The sequence below is a fragment of the Nicotiana sylvestris genome, chromosome 2 (assembly GCF_000393655.2).
Source record: "Nicotiana sylvestris chromosome 2, ASM39365v2, whole genome shotgun sequence".
Lineage (NCBI taxonomy): Eukaryota > Viridiplantae > Streptophyta > Magnoliopsida > Solanales > Solanaceae > Nicotiana > Nicotiana sylvestris.
In genome coordinates this window covers 187,819,769-187,841,413 of record NC_091058.1, presented here as the reverse complement: position 1 = coordinate 187,841,413, position 21,645 = coordinate 187,819,769, and the positions used below count along the sequence as shown (strand labels likewise).

The 21,645-nt window shown below is 40.2% G+C and overlaps 1 protein-coding gene across 1 annotated transcript; it reads right to left on the bottom strand.

The window, feature by feature from the left end:
- Nucleotides 1–1,241: 1,241 nt before the first annotated feature.
- Nucleotides 1,242–1,694, bottom strand: LOC138886074 (uncharacterized). The gene has a single exon (XM_070167103.1). It carries the CDS (start codon nucleotides 1,692–1,694, stop codon nucleotides 1,242–1,244), a length of 453 nt encoding a protein of 150 aa, XP_070023204.1.
- Nucleotides 1,695–21,645: the final 19,951 nt, after the last annotated feature.

Sequence of the window (21,645 nt, the reverse complement as noted above, 5' to 3'; positions counted from 1 at the left end):
TTGTACATTTTCTCATTTTGTTTGCATCGTATGGATCATGCCAAAAAGAAAGAAAGGATAGCTTTGACATACCTGGAGTAGGGAAAAATTCGTATAATATTCTTGGAAAATATTATACCGTACTCCTTTAGAACCGCAAAATTTTACGTTTCTACAGTTTTAACAATTCTCGTTGGAATCGTTTGCAAGAGTCTCGTTGGAAGCTTTTTTGTATATGGAGCTTAGCATTTGTTCTTGAGTGTTATGAATTAGGAATAAGGAATTATAATTCAACTTTTGTTCTCTGACCAAATGAGCTAAGATTAAAAAGAGTCCAAGCTTTAAAGAGACCAAAACTTTCTTATAAATTTTAAGTGTATTACACTTACACGTTCTCACTTATTAGATAGTCACCAAGCTTGCATGACTACTTAGTCATATATCTTAATTGTGTTCTACTTCCACGTGGGGAGTGGAGTGGGGATTATTAATTTTTACCCACTTATTAGGTAAAATTACCAATTACTCGTAAAATTAAGAATTATCTCAATTTACTTAAAATTCTACTTATTTTTGATACACTTTATACATTATTCTATCATGGTCATATGGTACCTTGTATTGTACTAGTCCATAAATATAGGGTATTATTGTTTGACCCTTATTTTATCCCAAAGCAGCAACCTTCAATGAAACTCATTTTCTTTAATCCGTGTACTTTTTATCTGTCATAACACTTACATATCGCTTGTTATAAATAGCATAAATATGTTTACCTCAAGATAATCTCATCCCCGAGTCAACGTCGATTAACTGAAGACGAAACTTTAACGTACAAAAATGCGAGACGTAACATCCTTTTCCCATTTAGAAACATTTGTCCTCGAAGGTTTAACTCCCTGGGATCTCTATAACTTTGGCAGATTCTCCTTTGTAACAACACTACTACCAACTCTTCTTGTAGAAACTTAATAATTCAACACCATATAGGACCACAATCATCCATAACGACAATGGTCTCACATAACCAATGGCAATAACTAACACAAGAATCCATACACGTACCTTAAGGTTATGACGTCTCAGTCGGACCCTTTTTTGGAGGAGGAAATAAGTAGCGATATCTAGACTTTATGTCTTCCTCGGCCTCCCAAGTTATTTTTTCCACATTGTTGTTTCTCCAATGTACTTTCACCGTAGCTATGTCTTTAGTTCTCAATTTCTGAACTTGCCTATGGGAGTTTCTTCATATGATAACTTAACTACTCTATGACCTGAACGTCGTCAAATGACACGATTCTGGAAGGATCTACGATACATTTACGAAGCATAGACACATGAAAGACTGGATGTACAGACTCCAAGTCCGAAGGCAAGTCTAACTCATATGCTACCTGGCCTACATTGCGTATGATCCTATATGGTCCAATGTACCAAAGGCTAAGTTTTCCCCTTTTTCCAAACCTCATAACGTCCTTCATCGATGATACCTTTAGGAATACCCAACCATCAACCTGAAATTCCATGTCTCGCCGTCGATTATCCGCATAAGACTTTTTACGGCTTTGAGCTGCTAATAGCCTTTCCTGTATAAGCTTAATTTTCTCGATTGCTTGTTGTACCAATTGTGGTCCTACTAATATAGTTTCCCCAACATTGAACCACTCTATAGGAGACCTATACTTCCGCCCGTAAAGATATTCATATGGAGCCATCTTGAATGATAGCTCTTATTATATGCGAACTCAATAAGCGGCAGATGATCATTACAACTACCCTTGAAGTCTATCACATAAGCCCTTAACATATCTTCAAGTGTCTGAATAGTATGCTCAACCTGTCCATCTGTCTAGGGATGAAATGTTTTACTAAGACTTACCTGAGTCCCCAATCTTTGTGGAAGGAACTCTAGAAGTTAGATGTAAATTGAGCTCCTCTGTCCGAGATAATAGATATCGGGACATCATGCAGTAATACTATCTCCTTAATATAAAGCCTTGCATAATCCTCTGAGGAATATATAGTCCTAACGGGTAGAAAATGGGCTGACTTTGTAAGCCTATCAACAATCACCCATATCGAATCGAACTTACACTGGGTACGAGGTAAGCCTACGATGAAATCCATATTGATTACTTCCCACTTCCAAGTCGGAATCTCTATAGCCTCCAATAACCCACCAAGTTTTTGGTGCTCAATCTTTAGGGCACTGAGCAACAAACTCCACTATGTCCTTTTTCATTCCGTCCCACTAATATATATCCCTGATATCATGATACATCTTGGTTGCTCCTGGATGAATAGAATAATGAGAATAGTGAGTTTCTCCCATAAGCTGCCGACATAGCCCTGCAACATTAGGGACACATAATTGTCCTTGATATCTGAGGAACCCTTCTTTTATAATCTCAAATGATATCTTCTCCTTCTGGGGGGGGGGGTATTCTTATATGAACTAACACAGGATCCTCGTACCGGCTTCCTTCACTTCAGTTACTAAAGAGGATGTTGTCATATCTTGAATAGTAATTCCAATATCACCTGAGTCCAGTAATCGAACTCCAAGACCAACTAGTTGATCAATATCATGGGCTATTTCCCTCTTTTTTGGCTCTAAATATGATAGGCTACCCATAGATCTACGGCTGAGGGCGTCGGCTACTACGTTCGCCTTCCCAGAATGGTATAAAATATTAATGTCATAGTCTTTAAGCAGCTCCAACCATCTCCTTTGACATAAATTTAATTCCTTTTACATGAAGATATACTGGAGGCTCTTATGATCTGCATAGGTATCAACATGAATGTCATACAAGTAGTGCCTCCACATCTTTAGTGCATGAATCACCGTGGCTAACTCTAAATCATGGGTCGGGTAGTTCTTCTCGTGCTTTCTTAGTTATCTAGAAACATAAGCTACAACCTTACCACGCTGCATTAGCACACAACACAATCCAATGCCTGAAGCGTCATAATAGATCACATAACCAACAGTCCCTTCTAGGAGAGTTAGAATCGGTGTTGAAGTTAATCTTCCCTTCAATGCCTAGAAACTCCGTTCGCAAGTATCTATCAGAATTACGTCCTTACTCCACTACTAGGGCAGCATTTTATCTATTCTAAATGCTACTAGTTTTAGACTCCTTTGATTTCATTCAGGATATACCGAGCCTTTTATAATTTTAGAGAAACCATCAGCTCTCTTATGAGCTTAACCCTAAGGACTTATCCATTCTCATCACCTTTTCACTCATTTTTTCTCATCCTTCCTCCTATCTTCCTAAAACCTTGTCGCTCTACCATACATTAACTTGTGACCTAGACATCTCTATTTATACTTATTCGCAACCTTCCTTCAACTTGCTTGCACCATAGATTTCCTTATATTATTCTGGAACATCAAGAGATACATGACATACCACTTTGGTCAAAGGTGCTAAAAGAGAAGAAAATGTTGTTACAAGTTTCCTGTAATAACCTACCAAACAGAGAAGCTACGAACCTCCATCGGTGTTGGGGGTCTAGGTCAAGTCTTTACTGCCCCAGTATTTTGTGTATCCACCCGGATGCCTTCACCCAAAATGATATGCCCAAGGAAAGCTACATAGTTCAACCAGAATTCACATTTAGAGAATTTTGCATACAACTTCTCCTTTTGTAGAAACCTGAGCACAATACGCAAATGATCTGCATGCTTTGTCTCTGAAAGAGAATACACCTATATATCTTCGATAAAAACAATTACGAACAGATCTAAAAAGGGCCTGAACACACGGTTCATCAAATCCATGAATATTGTTGGGCATTGGTCAAGCCGAACAACATAACACGAAATTCAAAGTTCTCATATATGGTCCAGAATACTATCATCGGGATATCTTTATCCTTAACCATTACCTGATGGTATCCAGACCTCAAGTCTACTTTGAAAAACACTTGGAACCTTTAACTGATCAAATAAATCATCAACCCTCGGGAGCGGGTGCTTATTTTTGATTGTCACATTATTCAACTGTCTATAATCAATACACATCCATAATGAACCATTTTTCCTCCTTACAAATAACGCAGGCACTCCCCACGGTGATGTACTAGGTAGTTGTGCTTCCACAATATTCTGGAATCACGGCATATCTGTAATATTTGGATAAGTTCAATTTTATCCCTTTCTTATTTTTATCGCATTCTTCCTTTATTATTTCATATTCCCCCCTTTAGGGGAGTACTAAGACTTGAAGCTATGACGACTTTCCTATAGATGTTTTTCCTCTTTATCTTTGGCGTCCTTTCACATTATCAATGACCCTTACTCACCTTGCGATAATCCTTCTGTACCAAGGATAACAAAATTTCCTACTCGCGAGGGTGACACTTAATGTAACTAGTAACTATAGTCCCTTAAGCTTAACTTTTCTTACATTACTTGCTTTAGGGAAGCGTCTTCCTGAATGACCATTCTCTGAGTTTCTCTTGAATCTTCTTCTGTTGTCCATTCTACTACCGCTAGAAAGAAATCTGAAATTCTCATGATGCTGACTATTATCAAATCACTCAGTACCTAATTCATGTTTAGTTTATCTTGTTCACCAATCCATACTGGTTTCTATTATTCTGGGTTTAACTTTTCCTTCAGGTAGTCGCGTTGGAATCACGAACTTATTTCTTGAAATGAGAAAATGACTTTATGGCCTATACTCTTTTGTTGTCTCAAGGCCTATCACCTCTTGTCTTTTCCTTTACTTGACTATAGATTCTGTAATACTGTCATATTTTTGATCTACCGTTGTCATCCACATATTATATCTTACTCATAATGCATCATTAAATCTCTTCTTACTTCATGCTGACTTTTATATCTATTACTTTATTCCAAAAACTTGAATAAGACATTCTTTTGTTTGTAGCTCCCCTTGATCCACCTACTGGCTCTTCAGGTTGCCTAACACTCTTTCTCTATTAGGGATGGGAGAAATACCAAGGTAATATTTATCCCTTCAAAAATGTCAACCAACGCAAACCATCCATTCATCATTTTGGGTTACTCTAACCCCAGCCGAATCCTACTATCCTATATTTCTCTTAAACCATATCTGTTAGCTCTCATAGGGCATTACTGAGATAGGCGTGGCCGATTGTACGTACATATATTATTGTTTAAGGTAATTCAAAATTCTTATATCTCCCTTCCTGAATGGTAAATAAGGATAATCTTTATTAACTGGCTACCTCGTACCCTTCTTTACCTCGCTTCTTTTACTTGTTGTAGATCGTCTCTAACTTTCAATTCCGTTATTCCTTTTTACCTTAAGACTGGATAAGTATTCTTTCCTAAAAGCTCCTTATCAAGAACCGTACACATTTTAGTATAAGCATGATCTGCTGAAGACTTCTCATTTACTCATCGTAAGCAAGATGCAAAAATCGAGTTCCTCTAACTCAACACTTTTATAGCTATATCTCTTATGGAACGTCTTTCTGAATATAGGCATCGTCTTATAACGAATAGCAGTTCGAAATTTGAATTCTTATAAGTGAGCTCTACCTCACGATCTAGACTAATAAAAAAGAGTGACAGTCCTAAATGCCTTGTAGCCTCCTGCTTATAAATGTGGTGCACGACACATCCATAAACAAGACTCTACCAGACACGGCTTGTAGACATCCCTAGGACAGAACTACTCTGATACCACTTTTGTCATGACCCAAACCGATGGGCCGTGACGGGCACCCGGTACTTTACTCAATCGAGTACCAACATAATGTATCATACTATCATAGATAACTGAGTCGGAAGGCTGCCATGAGAAAAGTAGAATACGATGTGAGATACCAATTTATACATAAGACATACTGGCCTATGAAACCAAATATCCACTCGTATATTGAACATAGGCCGACAACACAGTACAATATTTTATGTACATGACATCTATCTACAAGCCTCTAAGAATACATAATTTTCATAAAGGTCGGGATAGAGTCCCGCCATAAAGCAATACACGTCTAAATCATACTAACCGAACGAGCAACTCTGAACCTAATGGAGTGCACCAACATCTTCCGCTGAGATGATACCCTACTTGAAGGGCTCTCGATCTATCTATCGGGACCTATGAACATGAAACGCAGCATCCCCAGGCAAAAGGGACGTTAGTACGAATAATGTACCGAGTATGTAAGGCACATAAATAAATACATAACAGACATGGAAGAAATATAGAGTAAATGACTCAACCTGTAAGTATGGATAGCTTTGTAAATTATGAAATATTTATAATGTCATGCATATGCGTATAAATATCATGCAATGCATAGGTACATGTTTCATAACATCATCAGGCCTCTGAGTGCATCCCATCATATCATATCGGCCACTGTGGGCAAATCATCAACGTATACCAATTGATCAGGTGGTGTTGCGTATATAACACCATAACTTTTCCCATATACATATATATACATATATATACGCGTATATAACGCCATCTGGTCATGGGTCAATGTGCATGTATAAATGCATGAAATGCATATGAAATACGTTAATAAAATTTATCGATACGTCATAAGGCCATTATGCCCCTGATTAATATCATGAAATAGACTTTATCAAATTACGTATTTTTTAGACCCATGAACAGATGATAAAATAATAGGACAGATGGAGAATCAAGAACATAGGCATCTCTAGCATTTCTACGAATAGAGTCATTTATGGAAGTTGTACATTTTCTCGTTTCGTTTGCATCGTATGGATTATGCCAAAAAGAAAGAAGGGATAGTCTTAACATACCTGAAGTAGGGAAAAATCCGTATATTATTCTTGAAAAAGATTGTACCGTATTCCTTTAGAACCGTAAAATTTTACGTTGTTACGGTTTTAACAATTCCCGTTGGAATCGTTTGCAAGAGTCTCATTGGAAGCTTTTTTTGTATATGGAGCTTAGCATCTGTTCTTGAGTGTTATGAATTAGGAATAAGGAATTATAATTCAACTTTTTGTTCTCTGACCAAATGAGCTAAGATTAAAAAGAGACCAAGCTTTAAAGAGACCAAAACTTTCTTATAAATTTTAAGTGTATTACACTTACACGTTCTCACTTCTTAGATAGACACTAAGCTTGTATGACTACTTAGTCATATATCTTAATCGTAGTCTACTTCCACGTGGGGAGTGGGGTGGGGATTATTAATTTTTACCCACTTATTAGGTAATTAGGTAAAGTTCCGTTACCCAGTAATTAACCAATTACTCGCAAAATTAAGAATTATCTCAATTTACTTAAAATTCTACTTATTTTTAATACACTTTATACATTATTCTATCATGGTCATATGGTACCATGTACCGAACTAGTCCATAAATATCGGGTATTATCGCTCGACCCGTATTTTATCCCAAGTCGGCAACCTTCAACGAAACTCCTTTTCTTTAATTCGTCCACTCTTTTTCTGTCATGATACTTACTTATCGCTTGTTATAAATAGCATAAATATGTTAACCTCAAGATACTAGCATCCCCGAGTCAACATCGATTAACTGAAGACGAAACTTTAATGTACAAAAACGCGAGATGTAACAAATGAGTCTCAAATAATGAAAATCAACAAGTAAAAGGATAAAATTAGCAATTTCTTCAACAATGATAATTAGCAATGAGGGAATAGCATGTAACAATAAAGGAGACTACAAGTTCAACTAAAGTATGGGAGCAATTTAGCAAGTATCATGTAGAACAACTCCTAAACAAGTCAACTAAGGCAATTAAGGATATTCTAACATAATTAAGGATAATGTTACTACGAAAGCTTAGAACATAATAGGGCATGTCAATTTAAGCATGGAAATATTCTAAGAAACTCAAACCGATCAAATACTACGTACAACCCGTGTACCCACTAATCACCTTGCGTACACGAATTTCACTTAGTACAATTTAATCAAACAATATCAATCCTAAGGGGTAGTTCCCCCACACGAAGTTAAGCAAGACACTTACCTAAAATAGGCCAATTATCAATTCGGAAATAGCTTTTCCCTTACAATCCGCCTCCACACAGCTCAAATCTAACCAAAATTGACTCAATAACATCAGACAATGCTAGGAAATTCAAATGCAATAGATAAAGTTCAATAGAGTGTCCAAATACTTTCAAATCAACTCCGAACGACGCCAAATTTTGCAGACAAGTTCTAATGCCATAACAAACCTATTCCAAATCCTACAATCAAATTTCGAGCACAATAGCTAAAAGTCAACCTACGGTCAAACCCATCAACATAAAATTGCCAAATTTTCGCAAATCAACAAAATTCAACCTACGGACTTCCAAAATAAATTCGGGGCATATGCACAAGTCCGAAATCATGATTCGAAGCTATTGGAATCATAAAAACACAATTCCAGGGTCATTTTCACAAAAGTCAAAGTTTGGTCAACATTTTCAAATTTAAACTTCTAAGTCTAGAATCAAGGTTTCAAATCAACACGAAAGCTTCCCCAAACGAGACTAATCAACCCTGCAAGTCATAAAGACATAAACACACAAGTGTGAAGCAATAAAAAGGGTAATGGGGCGCAATTACACAAAACAACTGATCGGGTTATTACATTCTCCCCCTCTTAAAACAAACGTTCATCTTCGAACGTGCATAAGGACATACTTGAAGTGGTGAATAGATGAGGATAACGACTCTGCATGTCGTGCTCGGCCTCCCAGTTTGCCTCCTCGACCGGATGACCCCTCTATTGAACCTTCACTAAAGCAATATCTTTTGACCTTAATTTTTGGACCTGTTGGTCCAAGATTGCCACGGCTCCTCAATATAAGTCAAATCCTCATCCAACTGGATTGTGCTAAAGTCTAGGACATGAAACGGATCACCATAATACTTATGGAGCATTGAGACATGAAACACTAGATGAACCGTAGATAAACTAGGTGGCAAGGCAAGCTTGTAGGCGACCTCTTTAATCCTTTCAAGGATCTCAAAAGGTCTGATATACCTAGGGCTCAACTTGACCTTCCTCCTGAACCTCATCACACCCTTCATCGATGAAACCCGGAGCAAGACTCGCTCTCCAACCATGAATGAAACATCGTGAACCTTCCAGTCTGAATAACTCCTCTGCCTCGATTAGGCTATACGAAGCCGATCCTAGATCATCTTGACCTTCTCCAAAGCATCTCGAACCAGATCCGTGCCTAATAACTTGGCCTCTCCCGGCTCAAACCACCCAACTACAGAATGACACATTCTCCTATATAGAGCCACATATGAAGCCATTTGGATACTCAACTAGTAGTTGTTGTTGTAGGAAAACTCTGCAAGCAGCAAGAACTGATCCCAAGCACCCCCAAAATCCATAACACAAGCGCGAATCATATCTTCCAATATCTGATTAGTCCGCTCGGGCTATCCTTCCGTCAAATGGTGAAATACTATACCCAACTCGACCCCTGTGCCTAGCTCACATTGTATAGCCTTCAAAAGATGCAATATGAACTACGTACCCCAGTCAGAGATGATAAATATTAGCATGCCATGAAATCGTACAATCTCGCAGATATAAACATGAGCCAGCTGCTTTGAAGATTAGATGGTCACTACCGAAATGAAATGAGCCGACTTGGTCAACCTGTCAACAATCACCCATACTGCATCAAACTTCCTCTGAATTCATGGGAGCCCAACAATGAAGTCCATGGTGACATGCTCCCATTTTCACTCAGGAATCTCAAGTCGCTGATGCAAACCACCCGGTCGATGATGCTCATACTTCACTTGTTGACAATTTAGGCACCGAGTTACATACTCCACTATGTCTTTCTTCATCCTCCTCCACCAATAGTATTGCCTCAAGTCCTGATACATCTTAGTGACACCCGGATGAATAGAGTACCATGAACTGTGGGCCTCCGGAAGAATCAACTCACGCAAACTATCCACATTGGGAATATATAATCGGCCATGCATCAGCAACATATTGTCATCCCTAATAGTAACCTCCTTGGCATCGCCATGCTAAACCGTTTCCTTAAGGACAAGCAGATAGAGGTCATTATACTGACGCTCTCTGATACGGTCATATAGAGAAGATCGAGAAACCACACAGGCAAGAACTCGATTGGGCTCTGAAACATCCAATCTAACAAACTGATTGGCTAAGGCATGAACCTCTAATGCTAATTGCCTCTGTGCTATGCTAGATATGCTAACTTCCCAAACTCTCTACCTTTCGACTTATGGAATTAGCCACCACATTGGCCTTCCCGAGATGATATAGAATGGTTATATCATAGTCCTTAAGTAGCTCTAACCACCTCCGTTGTCGCAAGTTAAGATCCTTCTGTTTGAACAGATGATGTAGACTCCGGTGGTCGGTAAAGACCTCAGAAGGAAAACCATACAAATAATGCCGCCAGATCTTCATTGCATGAACAATGGATGCCAACTCCAAATCATGGACCGGATAACTTTTCTCATGAGTCTTCAGCTATCGATACGTGTACACTATCACCCTATTGTCTTGCGTTAACATCGTGCCAAGGCCAACACGTGACGCATTACAATACATAGTATAAGACCCCAAGCCTGTAGGAAACACTAACACTAGGATGTAGTCAAAGCAGTCTTGAGCTTTTGAAAGCTCAACTCACACTCCTCGGTCCATATGAAAGAGCAGCCTTCTGGGTCATTCTGGTCATAGGTGCAGCAATAGATGAGAAGTCGTTTATGAAACGATGATACTACCTGGTCAAACCAAGGGAACTCCTGATATTAATAGCTGAAAATGGACTGGGCCAACTATGCACTGCCTCAATATTCTTTGGATCTACCTTGATCCCCTCACTTGACACCACATAACTCAAAAACGCCACTGAATTAAGCCACAATTCACACTTTAAGAACTTTGAATATAACTTCTTCTTCCTCAAGGTCTGGAGCATGATTCTCAACTGTTGCTCATGATCTTCCCAACTGCGGGAGTATACCAAGATGTTGTCAATAAAAATAATGACGAATGAATCAAGAAAGAGCCTTTAGAAATAAGATAACCTGTTAGGAAAATAATCCAATGCACCACTCCACTCTAACTATGGTAAACATGGCATAGCCAGTGTCACAGTCTTGACGTGACAATCAAAAATGGCATGATAGGTTGACAATCAGTCCATGCCTGAGATAACATCAAAGTCTACTATACTAAGTAACAATAGATCAACTCTAGTCTCAAAGCCAACAATAATAACTAGACACAACCGATACATACGGTCCATAATAATAGAATCTTCCATGGGTGTAGACACATAAACAAAAGAACTCAAGCAATCACGCGATATATCCAAATACATAGCAAAGTAAGGTGACACATATGAATAAGTGTATCACAGATCAAATAAAATTGATGCATCTCTATGGAAAACCAGAACCATACTTGTAATGACTGAGTCTGAAGCAGCTACCTCTGTCCTACTCAGAAGATCATATAATATGGCGTGGCCTCCCCCTTTAGGGCAACCACTACCTGCCTGTCCCCCACCCCTAGCTAACTGTGCGGGTGGAGTGGCAACTGGGGTAGCAACTATAGCTTGAGAAGTCTGCGGACCTGATTGGATTCATGGAACCTAGGTAGCCTGGGAAGGTGCATCCCTACTAAGTCTGGGGTAGTCTCTGACCATGTGGCGGGTATCATCGCACTCAAAAAAGGCTCTTGGTAGGCATGGCGGCTGGGACTGGCTCGGGACTAGTCAGCTGGACTGATCGCTGAAGGCACCCCGTGTAGGAGGTTCACTAGAAAGAGGTTGGGCAAATGCTACCTAGCACCTCGATACAACTGGAGCACCACTAGAAGCTGGATGTGAGGAAAAAACTGGATGAATCATATAGCCCCTACCATGACGAGCTGTAATTGCGGAATGACCACTACTAAATCCCTCGGTGCCATGAGACTTCTTGACCTCCCTATCATCTCTATCACGGTCTGACATACCCTCCAATCTCCATGCAATCTCAACCACATGCTAATTTGGAGTGTCTGACTCTAACTCCCTAGCCATATTATATCTAATACTTTGGTTGAGCCCCTCGATGAATCGACGAACTCGCTACCTAACTGTAGTAGCCAAGGCTGGTGCATGCCTGGACAAATCATAGAATAAGACAGTATACTCTGACACTAACATAGTACCCTAGCACAGCCGCTCAAACTCCGTGCGCCAACAATCCCGAAGGATTTCAGGAACAAACTATATCAAGAAAAACTTTGAAAATCGATCCTATGTGAGTGAAGCTACCTTGGCTGGGTTACCCACCTCGTATGCCCGCCACCACTGATATGTCGCTCCCTTTAGTTGTAACGTAGTAAAAGCAACCCCACTCGTCTCCACAATGCCCATAGTGCGGAGAATATGGAGATACTCCTCAAGAAACCCATGTACATCCTCTGAAGCCAAACCACTGAAAGTAGGAGGGTGGTACTTCTTGAACCTCTCGAGCCTAGGCTGCTCCTCCTCAAATGTTGTTGCCCTAACCACAGGCTGAACTGGAGCAACATAATGTATCGGTATAACCTCTGGGACCTTCTCAAGTTGGACCCGCTGCTCTGGGGTATGGTCCGCGGGAGTCTGTGCTCCTCCCCCATCCTGAGATGTGGCTGGTGCAAGTGGGATCAACCCCGTCTGAGCTAAGGTTTTGAACATGCTCAGGAATTATACGAGGGTCTCCTGAAGTGCTAGGGAGATAATAGGTGCCTTGGATGTCTATTCCCCGACTGAAGCTACTGGTGGCTCCTCTATCGTAGTCGGGCAGGTGCTCTGGCTACACCACATGCCTGTCCTCATCCTCTGCCCCGGTCTTGGCCTCTCACGACTCTAGCAAGGGCACGGGTGTCTGATCATTGAATCTGCGATGCGTGTCCTCACCATATGTGAGAGAATAGAAAGTCAAAGATTTAGTTTTCGAAATCAATCAATTCGCACAATAAGGAGTCAAAGAAGTGAAGTTTTCCCAAACAGTTTTGTAGCCTCACGAAGATAAGTACAGACGTCTCTGTACCGATCCATAAGACTTTATTAAATTTGCTTATGACTCGTAACACCTATGAATCTAGGGCTCTGATACCAACTTTTCACGACCCCAATTTCCCTCCGAAGGATGTGGCGATGGCACCTATTCTCTATGACTAGGTAAGCTTAACAAATAATAACAACTGAACAGATATATAATAACAAGTTACTGAAAATGACTAAATAATAGATAAAACCTCATGAAAATAGAATCTCACAATTACACACCCCAAACCTAGTGGAACTGAGTCATAAGATCTATAGAATGCAACTAAAATACTATTACATCATTGTCCGAAAGAAAATACAACAGTAATGGAAATAAGGAAAGGTAACTCTGAGGCTTGTGGACGCCGAGCAAGCATACCTTGAAGTCTCTGATAAAAGTAGCTAAGGGGGAAACTCTACTGACCGGCATGAGCTGACATACCTGGATCTGTACAAAAAGATGTGCAGAAGCATAATATGAGTACATCACAATGGCCCAATAAGTATCAAGCCTAACCTCAGTAGAGTAGTGATGAGGCCAGGTCAAGACACCTACAAGGTTATGAAATAGACAGTATAAAAATGTACTACAGATAAGTAATAGAAAGTGAAGAATAACTGATACAGAACAACATAATAGCAAAGATTAGTACCGAAAGTTAACAATAGAAATGACATAAAAGAAGCAACTAAAGTGCTACAACGATCATGTATGGACTACAACTGCTAGAATAATAAACAATGAAGCAACAATAATTATTCCTTCCGCAACACATTGCAACATGAAACAAACAGCAAGAAACACAATGAGGGACCGCCTCGTGTATAATGAAATCAAACCGAGGTACCGCCTCGTATTCACATTCCTTAATTTTAATCACAATATTCCTTTTATCGTTGCGTGAGACTTACATTTGAAAATAGGTTTTGAAAATAGTTTTTCTGAAACAGCTACACGCACTTTAGCCACCTTATGATGCCGCATGGCTTCACATAGTTCCCCTACAAGCAATCATGCACATAAGCCCCACCTTATACTGCCGCATGCACATCAACCCAAGCTTATACCGCCGCATGTGCGTCAATATCATATAACAATAACAATTTGCACCACAAGTGCCCATATATCACAACTTGCCAACAACCACACTATCAATGCTTCCACAACAATAGCCCATGGCTCTAACACAACGTATACGAGAATATCCACAACAACAATGGATGAAAAATGCTCAATTAGACAGATGTTTCAATAATAACCAACATCGCCTCAACGTATTAACGACTTCCACAAGTTCAACACCAAATAACTCAACAATGAGAGAAATAATGTATAATCACAAGATTAGATAAAACTAACCTCACAGTAAAAGAGATAATATTCAATAATGAGCCTTAGATAATGGAAATCAACAAGTAAAGGGATAACATGAACAATTTCTTCAAAAATGATAATTAGCAATGAGGAAATAGCATGTAACAATAAAGGAGACAACAAGTTCAACTAAAGCATGGGAGAAATTTAGTAAGTAGGATGTAGAACAACTACTAAACAAGTCAATTAAGGATATTCTAACACAATTAAGGATAATGTGACTATGAAAGTTTAGAACATAATAGGGCATTTCAATTTAAGCATGGAAATAGTCTAAGTATCCTAAACCAATCAAATACTATGTATAACCCATGTACCCACTCATCACCTTACGTACATAGATTTTACTTAGCACATTTAAATCAAACAATACCAATCATATGGGGTAGTTCCCCCACACAAAGTTAGGCAATACACTTGCCTCAAATAGGCCAATTCACAACTCGGAGATAGTTTTTTCCTTACAATCCGTCTCCACACAATTCAAATCTAACCAAAATCGACTCAATAACATCAAACAATGCGAGGGAATTCAATTGCAATAGATAAAGTTAAGATTTTTATACCTTTCTGAAAAAGTCAACAAAAGCCAACCCGGGGCCCTTCGGTCAAAACCCGGGTCCAATGGTATATTTTGTCTACCCATGACCCTACGAGTTCATATATGTGCTTAGTTTCAAAATCTGAGTCCAAATAGACTCTCAAAACTCAATTTCTTATTTTTCAAAAACATGACAAAGTTTCATAGGTTTCTACTTTGATTTACATGATTTTGATGTTAAAATCTAAGATATGTTGATGAAATATGATTAGAAATAGATTAGAATCACTTACCCCAAGGTTTGTAGGTGAAAATTCCCTCTCCAAATCTTTTCCTATTGAGTTTAAGGGTCAAAAATGAGAGAATAAGTTCAAAAATCTCATCTCCCAACCCTTTAACCATTGCAGATGTAGCATTTGCGACACGGGATTCACATTTGCGACCCTCGCAATTGCGAACCCTGACAGGCTCAACATACATCGCAATTGCGAACTAGGGAAATATCGAAAAAGCGGAGAATTGTTCTGGATCGCGAACTCTGCACAATTCTTACTGGCTTCACAAATGCTAAGGTGAGGACACATTTGCGACAATTACCCATATTCTTCGCCTTCACAAATGCGAGTCTGGTGTTTGCATTTGCGACACCAAAGCACCAAACATCAGTTATTTGTAATTTTAATCCAAACCTCCCTGGATTGTGTCCGTAACTCATCTGAGCCCTCGGGGCTCCAAACCAAATACCCATACAAGTCTAAAAACATCACAAACTCGCTCGCACGATGAAAATACAAAAATAACATCTAAACTGCAAATTGAACTCTAAAACACATGATTTTCAAAGAAATTTCCATGAACTTTTAAAATTTTAACTAAGCATCCGAATACTATCAAATCAACTCCGAACGACGCCAAATTTTGCAGACAAGTTCTAATGCCATAACGGACCTATTCCAAGTCCAAAAATCAAATTCCGAGCTAAATAGCTAAAAGTCAACCTATCAAACCCGTCAACTTAAAATTGCTAAATTTTGGCAAATCAACACAATTCAACCTATGGAATTTCAAAAATAAATTTTGGGCATATGCCAAAGTCCAAAATCACTATATGAAGCTATCGAAGTCATAAAAACACTATTCCGAGGTCATTTTCACAAAAGTCAAAATTAAGTCAATATTTTTAAATTTAAACTTCTAAGTCTAGATCCTAAGTCCCAATTTTTAACGCGACTAGAGCCTTGTGAAGGCTTGTATGGCCTGGCCTTCCCTACGCGAATGTGAGGGCTTCCTGGCGAACACGAAGACCAACAGCGGCCACCCCTGCCCAGCCTACTCTATGCAAACGCGGGCCTAATTACGGGAAATCGAAGGCCACAGGTCCCAAACCTTGGAGAGCGAACTGAATAATGAATACCGAGGAATTGGCCAAGTATTACTTCAAATTCCTCTTAGTTCAAGCTATTCCTTAGTGATTGTTCATCTTCCACTGCACAAGGCCTCCAGAAAGAAGGCGGCTAACGTGAAGCACAAATTCCAGTCCCCCAATTTTCCTTCTTCACGAGCACGACCCCATCCACATGATCATGAAGAAGAAACTAGAACCAGCAGTGACAACATATTGGACATAGATCCGGGCGGTCCAAAACTCATCCAAGCCACTCGAGACCCCATTCAAATGCACCAATAAGTCCATAAACATAATACAGACTTGCTCAAACTCTCAAAACATATAAAACAACATCAAAACTAAGAATCACACCCCAAAACCAAATTAAATCAAGTTATAAACTTCAAGCTTTTCAACTTACTTCAAATGCGCTAAATCATATTGACTACTCGAAATGACACCAAATTTTGCGTGCAAGTCATAAATTACCATATGGAACTATTTCTAGGCTTGAAATCCCAAATGAACCTCAATAACACCAAACTCTACTCCAAACCAAACTTAAAGAACTTAAAAATCCTCAATGTGCCAACTTTCAACATTAAGCACTAAAATGCTCCCGGGTCATCCGAAACCCAATCCGAACATACGCCAAAGTCTAAAATCATCATACAAACCTATTGGGACCATCAAATCTCAGTTTCAAGGTCGTTTGCTCAAAACGTCGACTCAAGTCAAACTTGATCATTATATGCCACTATTAAGGAACGTTCAACCCGAACCCTTCCAAAGCAAAACGATCATTCGGTCATTATAAGTCCAGGAATGACTACTGGACTTTTAATATTTATAAGTTCAAAATTTAAGTATTGCTCCTGGAGTTTGAATAAATCGAAATAGTAGCTCTCAATTGTTGAAGTATAATGTCAATTCAAAAATCATGAATTGTTTATTAATTTTCCATATTTTTGTATTGGTAAAGGTCCCAAAACCAATAATTTATCCTTAATTTTGTGTTTGAAAGTTAAAAATTGCTAAAGTATAATATGAATTCAAACACTGTGACGACCCGGCCAGTCGTCTCATGTAAAATAAATTTGTCTATCGGTTCTATATGTGATCGGGTTGGTTGGCTCGAGTTCGGAAAGGATTTGGTAAGGTTTGAGACACTTAGTCTCTTTTGAGGAAGCTTAAGTTGGAAAAGTCAATCGGATGTGACTTATGTGTTAGAGGGCTCGGATGTGTGATGGTTCGGATAGCTTTGGTAGGTGATTTGGGACTTAGGAACGTGATCAGAATGTGTTTTGGAGGTCCGGAGTAGATTTAGGCTTCAATTGCGAAATTGGATTTTTGGCGTTTTCCAGTTTATAGGTGAGATTTTGATATAGGGGTCAGAATAGAATTACGAGAGTTGCAAAAGTTCCGTTGTGTCATTTGGTATGTGTGGCAAAATTTCAGGTCGTTCGGATGTGGTTTGGTTGTGTTTTTTATCAAAAGCGTAATTTAGAAGATTTTAGAATTCTTAGGCTTGAATCCGATGCGAATTGGGTGTTTTCATGTTGTTTTGAGCGTTCCGAAGGTTGGAACAAATATGAATGAGGTTATAGGATATGTTGGCATGTTTAATTGAGGTCCCGAGGGCCTCGGGTGAGTTTCGGGTGGTTAATCAGATCATTTCATGTTGTTTGGAATTGCAGAAAAACTGTTGTGTGTTGCAGAGGATTTAGACCTTTGTGTTCGCGAGTAGGTCCTCGCGTTCGCGAAGGGTTTGCTGGTGAAAGCTGAATTTTAGCCTTCGCATTCGCGAGGAAGGCTTCGCATTAGCGAAGGGCTGGGAGATTGGTAATCGCGTTCGCGTGAAGTGGACCGCGTTCGCGTAAAGGAATTGGGCAGTTGAGCTTCAAGGTATTTTATTCATCGCATTCGCGAGTGAGGTAACGCGATCGCAAAGGGGCAAGTGGAGGAGCCATCACGTTTGCGAGTGGCAGGTCGCGATCGCGAAGAGGAAATTTTGGTCAAAGTTGATTTGTGCTTCGCGAACACGAGGCGTTGACCGCGTTCGCGAAGAAGGAAATGATGCCTAGGCAAAATGTTTAAATAGTCGTCTTGTCCGCGATTTTGGGGTTTATTTCCTCCATTTTTGAGCGTTTTGGGAGCTTCTTGAAGGGGATTGAAGATGAATTCAAGGGGAATCACTTGGAGGTAAGATTCATGGACTTAAAACTCGATTCTAATGTGAAATTTACCTAATTAATCATGGAAATTAAGCCTAAAATTGAAGAACTATGGCTCAAAATTGGAGACCTAAAAATTGGGATTTGAGGGGTCATTTGTGGATGGATTTTGATGTTTTTGGTATGAATGAACTCGGGGAGTGATGAGGAATCCATTGATGGGATTTTTACCGGAATCCAAGACGTGGGCTCGGGGGTCGGGTTTGGCCAATTTCGGGATTTGTGTTGTAATTTGATTTCTTTCGAGTGGGCTTTGTTCCCTTAGCATATTTTGATGGTTTTAGAATTGATTTTGGTTAGATTTGGAGCATACAGAGGCCGATTCGATGGGAAAAGGCATCGCGAGCTAGAGATTTGGACCAGGTAGATGTGAGTAATGATTGTAAATGATGTCCTGAGGGTATGAAACCTCGGATTGCACATCGTTGTTCTATATTGAGGTGACGCACATGCTTGATGACGAGTATGGGGTCGTGCTCTGTTGGGTATTGTGACTTAGTCCGTCCCGAATGATTATTTTCCCGCGTATTTGACTGAAATCTATTTGCTATCATCTTGTTTTGGGCTGAATGCCATATTTGGGCCCCGTGCCAACTATTTGAAACATTAGGGGATTTTTATCGATATTTCCTCACTGTTTAATTTTTATACTTGAACTCAGTCATGCTATATTCCATTGTTTTCATAACTCAGTCATGATATTAGGAGGTTTTACTATTACTCGAGTGGCTTGTGAGGATTTTGACTGAGCAAGGCCGAGGGCCTATGTTGTGAGGAAACACTGATTATGATTATGAGGCCGAGGGACTAAGATATGTACACCACGAGGTGGTTTGTTGATATGAGGCTAAGAGACTAGTGATGATACCACGAGATGGCTTGATTTTGCACTTGGGCCATAAGGGGCCCCTCCAGGAGTCTGCATACCCCCATTGAGCACGGGTACCCATTATGATGTGAGATATAGCCCGAGGGGCTGGTAGTGTTCTGAGATATTTCCCGAGGGGCGGATTTGTTGACATTGTGCCCGAGGAACGAACCTTTATGTGTTTATCTTTCTTATTGCCTGTCATTTACCTGCTTAATTGTTAAAAAGGCCTTTTATGATGTTTAAACTGAACTAAAATGATTTTTATATATCATTGCGGATTTATCGTTTTACTAGCTTTTACTGCTTCATTATAGCCTGTAATGTGCCTTTCGTGATTTCTTGCTTTCAGTCTTTATTTATGATTATTACTCACTGAGTTGTAGTACTCACTTTACTTCATGCACCCCGTGTGCATATTCAGGCATTGTTGAGCCTGCTAGCGAGAGTTGAGAGCTCCCGGCAGACTTTGAAGTTCACGAGGTAGCTGTTTGGCATCCGATGTCCCGTATCTCTCCCCCTTATCTCATTTATTTTCCCGTATTAGTGACTTTGTAATAGCTCTATAGACTTTTCAGACTTGTGTTAGAATTGATAGATGCTCATGACTAGTGACACTCCGGTATCGGGATGCATTGGATTTTAATTTCCGCAAACTATAATGTTCACTACTTACTTTTGGATTATTTGTTACGTTTTAGACTTAATTCTTATTGTTTATTTCCTTAAAATTGAAATAGGAAAGTGTCGGCTGGCCTTATCTTCACGAGAGGTGCCATCATGACTAGGTCCGGGTTTAGGGTCGTGACAAGTTAGTATTAGAGCCTAGGTCATATAAGTCTCATGAGTCATGAGCAGATTTAGTAGAGTCTCACAGATCGGTACGGAAACGTCTGTATTTATCCTCGAGAGGCTGCAAAACCTTTAGGAAAAACATCATATTCTTGAAATTCTTGTCGTGCGAATTTGTTGATCCGAGTACCAAACTTCTGTTATTCTATTCTCTCAGAAATGGTGAGGACACGCGCTACCAGTCAGGATGGACGACCAGTTGTGGCCACTAGAGGCCGAGGACGCGATCGTGGTCGCGGTAGGGGTAGAGGTGTGGCCCGCACAGCAGCTAGGGCAACACCTGCAGATCCACCAGGCGCCCCAGTTCAGGATTAGGTCCTAGTTGTGGACGCTCTAGTAGCACCAGCTCATGCCCCATCTGTGCCCATTGTGATTCCGGGTCTTCAGGAGGCCTTGGCTCAAATTCTATCAGTTTGCACTGGCGTAGCTCAAGCGATATCAGCCACTACAGCCGTAGCTACTTCTCAGACCAGGGGATGCAATCAGACTCTCACCGCTCGCATACCTGAGCAGGTCATGCAAGGACTTCAGACGCTGGGGGCACATCTAGCCCAGCTAGTTGCAGCTGCTCAGGACTATGTAGTTCCTGCCATGCTAGAGGACGAGCAGTGCAGGTTGGAGAGGTTTGGTAGACTTCAGCCTCCAAACTTTAGTGGTGCAGAGGGAAAGGATGCCCAGGATTTCTTAGATAAGTGTTAGAGGATGCTTCGTACAGTGGGTATTCTGGATACCAGTAGGGTCGCTTTCACTACTTATCAGTTTTCTGGAGTTGTCTTCACTTGGTGGGAGACTTTTGAGAGACGTAGGCCTATTGGTGCAACACCCCTTACCTGGAAGCAGTTCTCCATTCTCTTTCTAGAGAAGTATATGTCGCAGTCTCGCAAAGAGGAGCTGCCTAGGCTGTTTGAATGGTTACGTCAGGGAGAGATAACTGTGACAGAGTATGAGATGAGGTTCTCCGAGTTATCTTGTCATGCTATTTGGTTGGTTCCGACAGATAGAGAGAGGATTAGGAGGTTTGTTGATGGCCTCACTTATCAGCTTCGTATTCTCATGACCAGGTAAAGGGTGACTGGTGCTACTTTCGAGGAGGTTGTTGATATTGCCCACGAGATTGAGTCTGTTCGTCGCTAGGAACGAAGGAGAGGGAGGCCAGTTATAGTGGTGCTCCTTCGAGAGGTCAGTTTCAGCACGGCAGAGGCCGTCCATTCATGTATGCTTGGCCAGCTCACCCAGGTTATTGTGGGGCATCATCGGGTCATGGTTCTCACAGTTCTCATCAGGGCCAATCATCACTTAATGCCCTTCCAGCTCAGAGTTCATCCCGTGCTCCATCAGTTCAGGGCTCTTCTA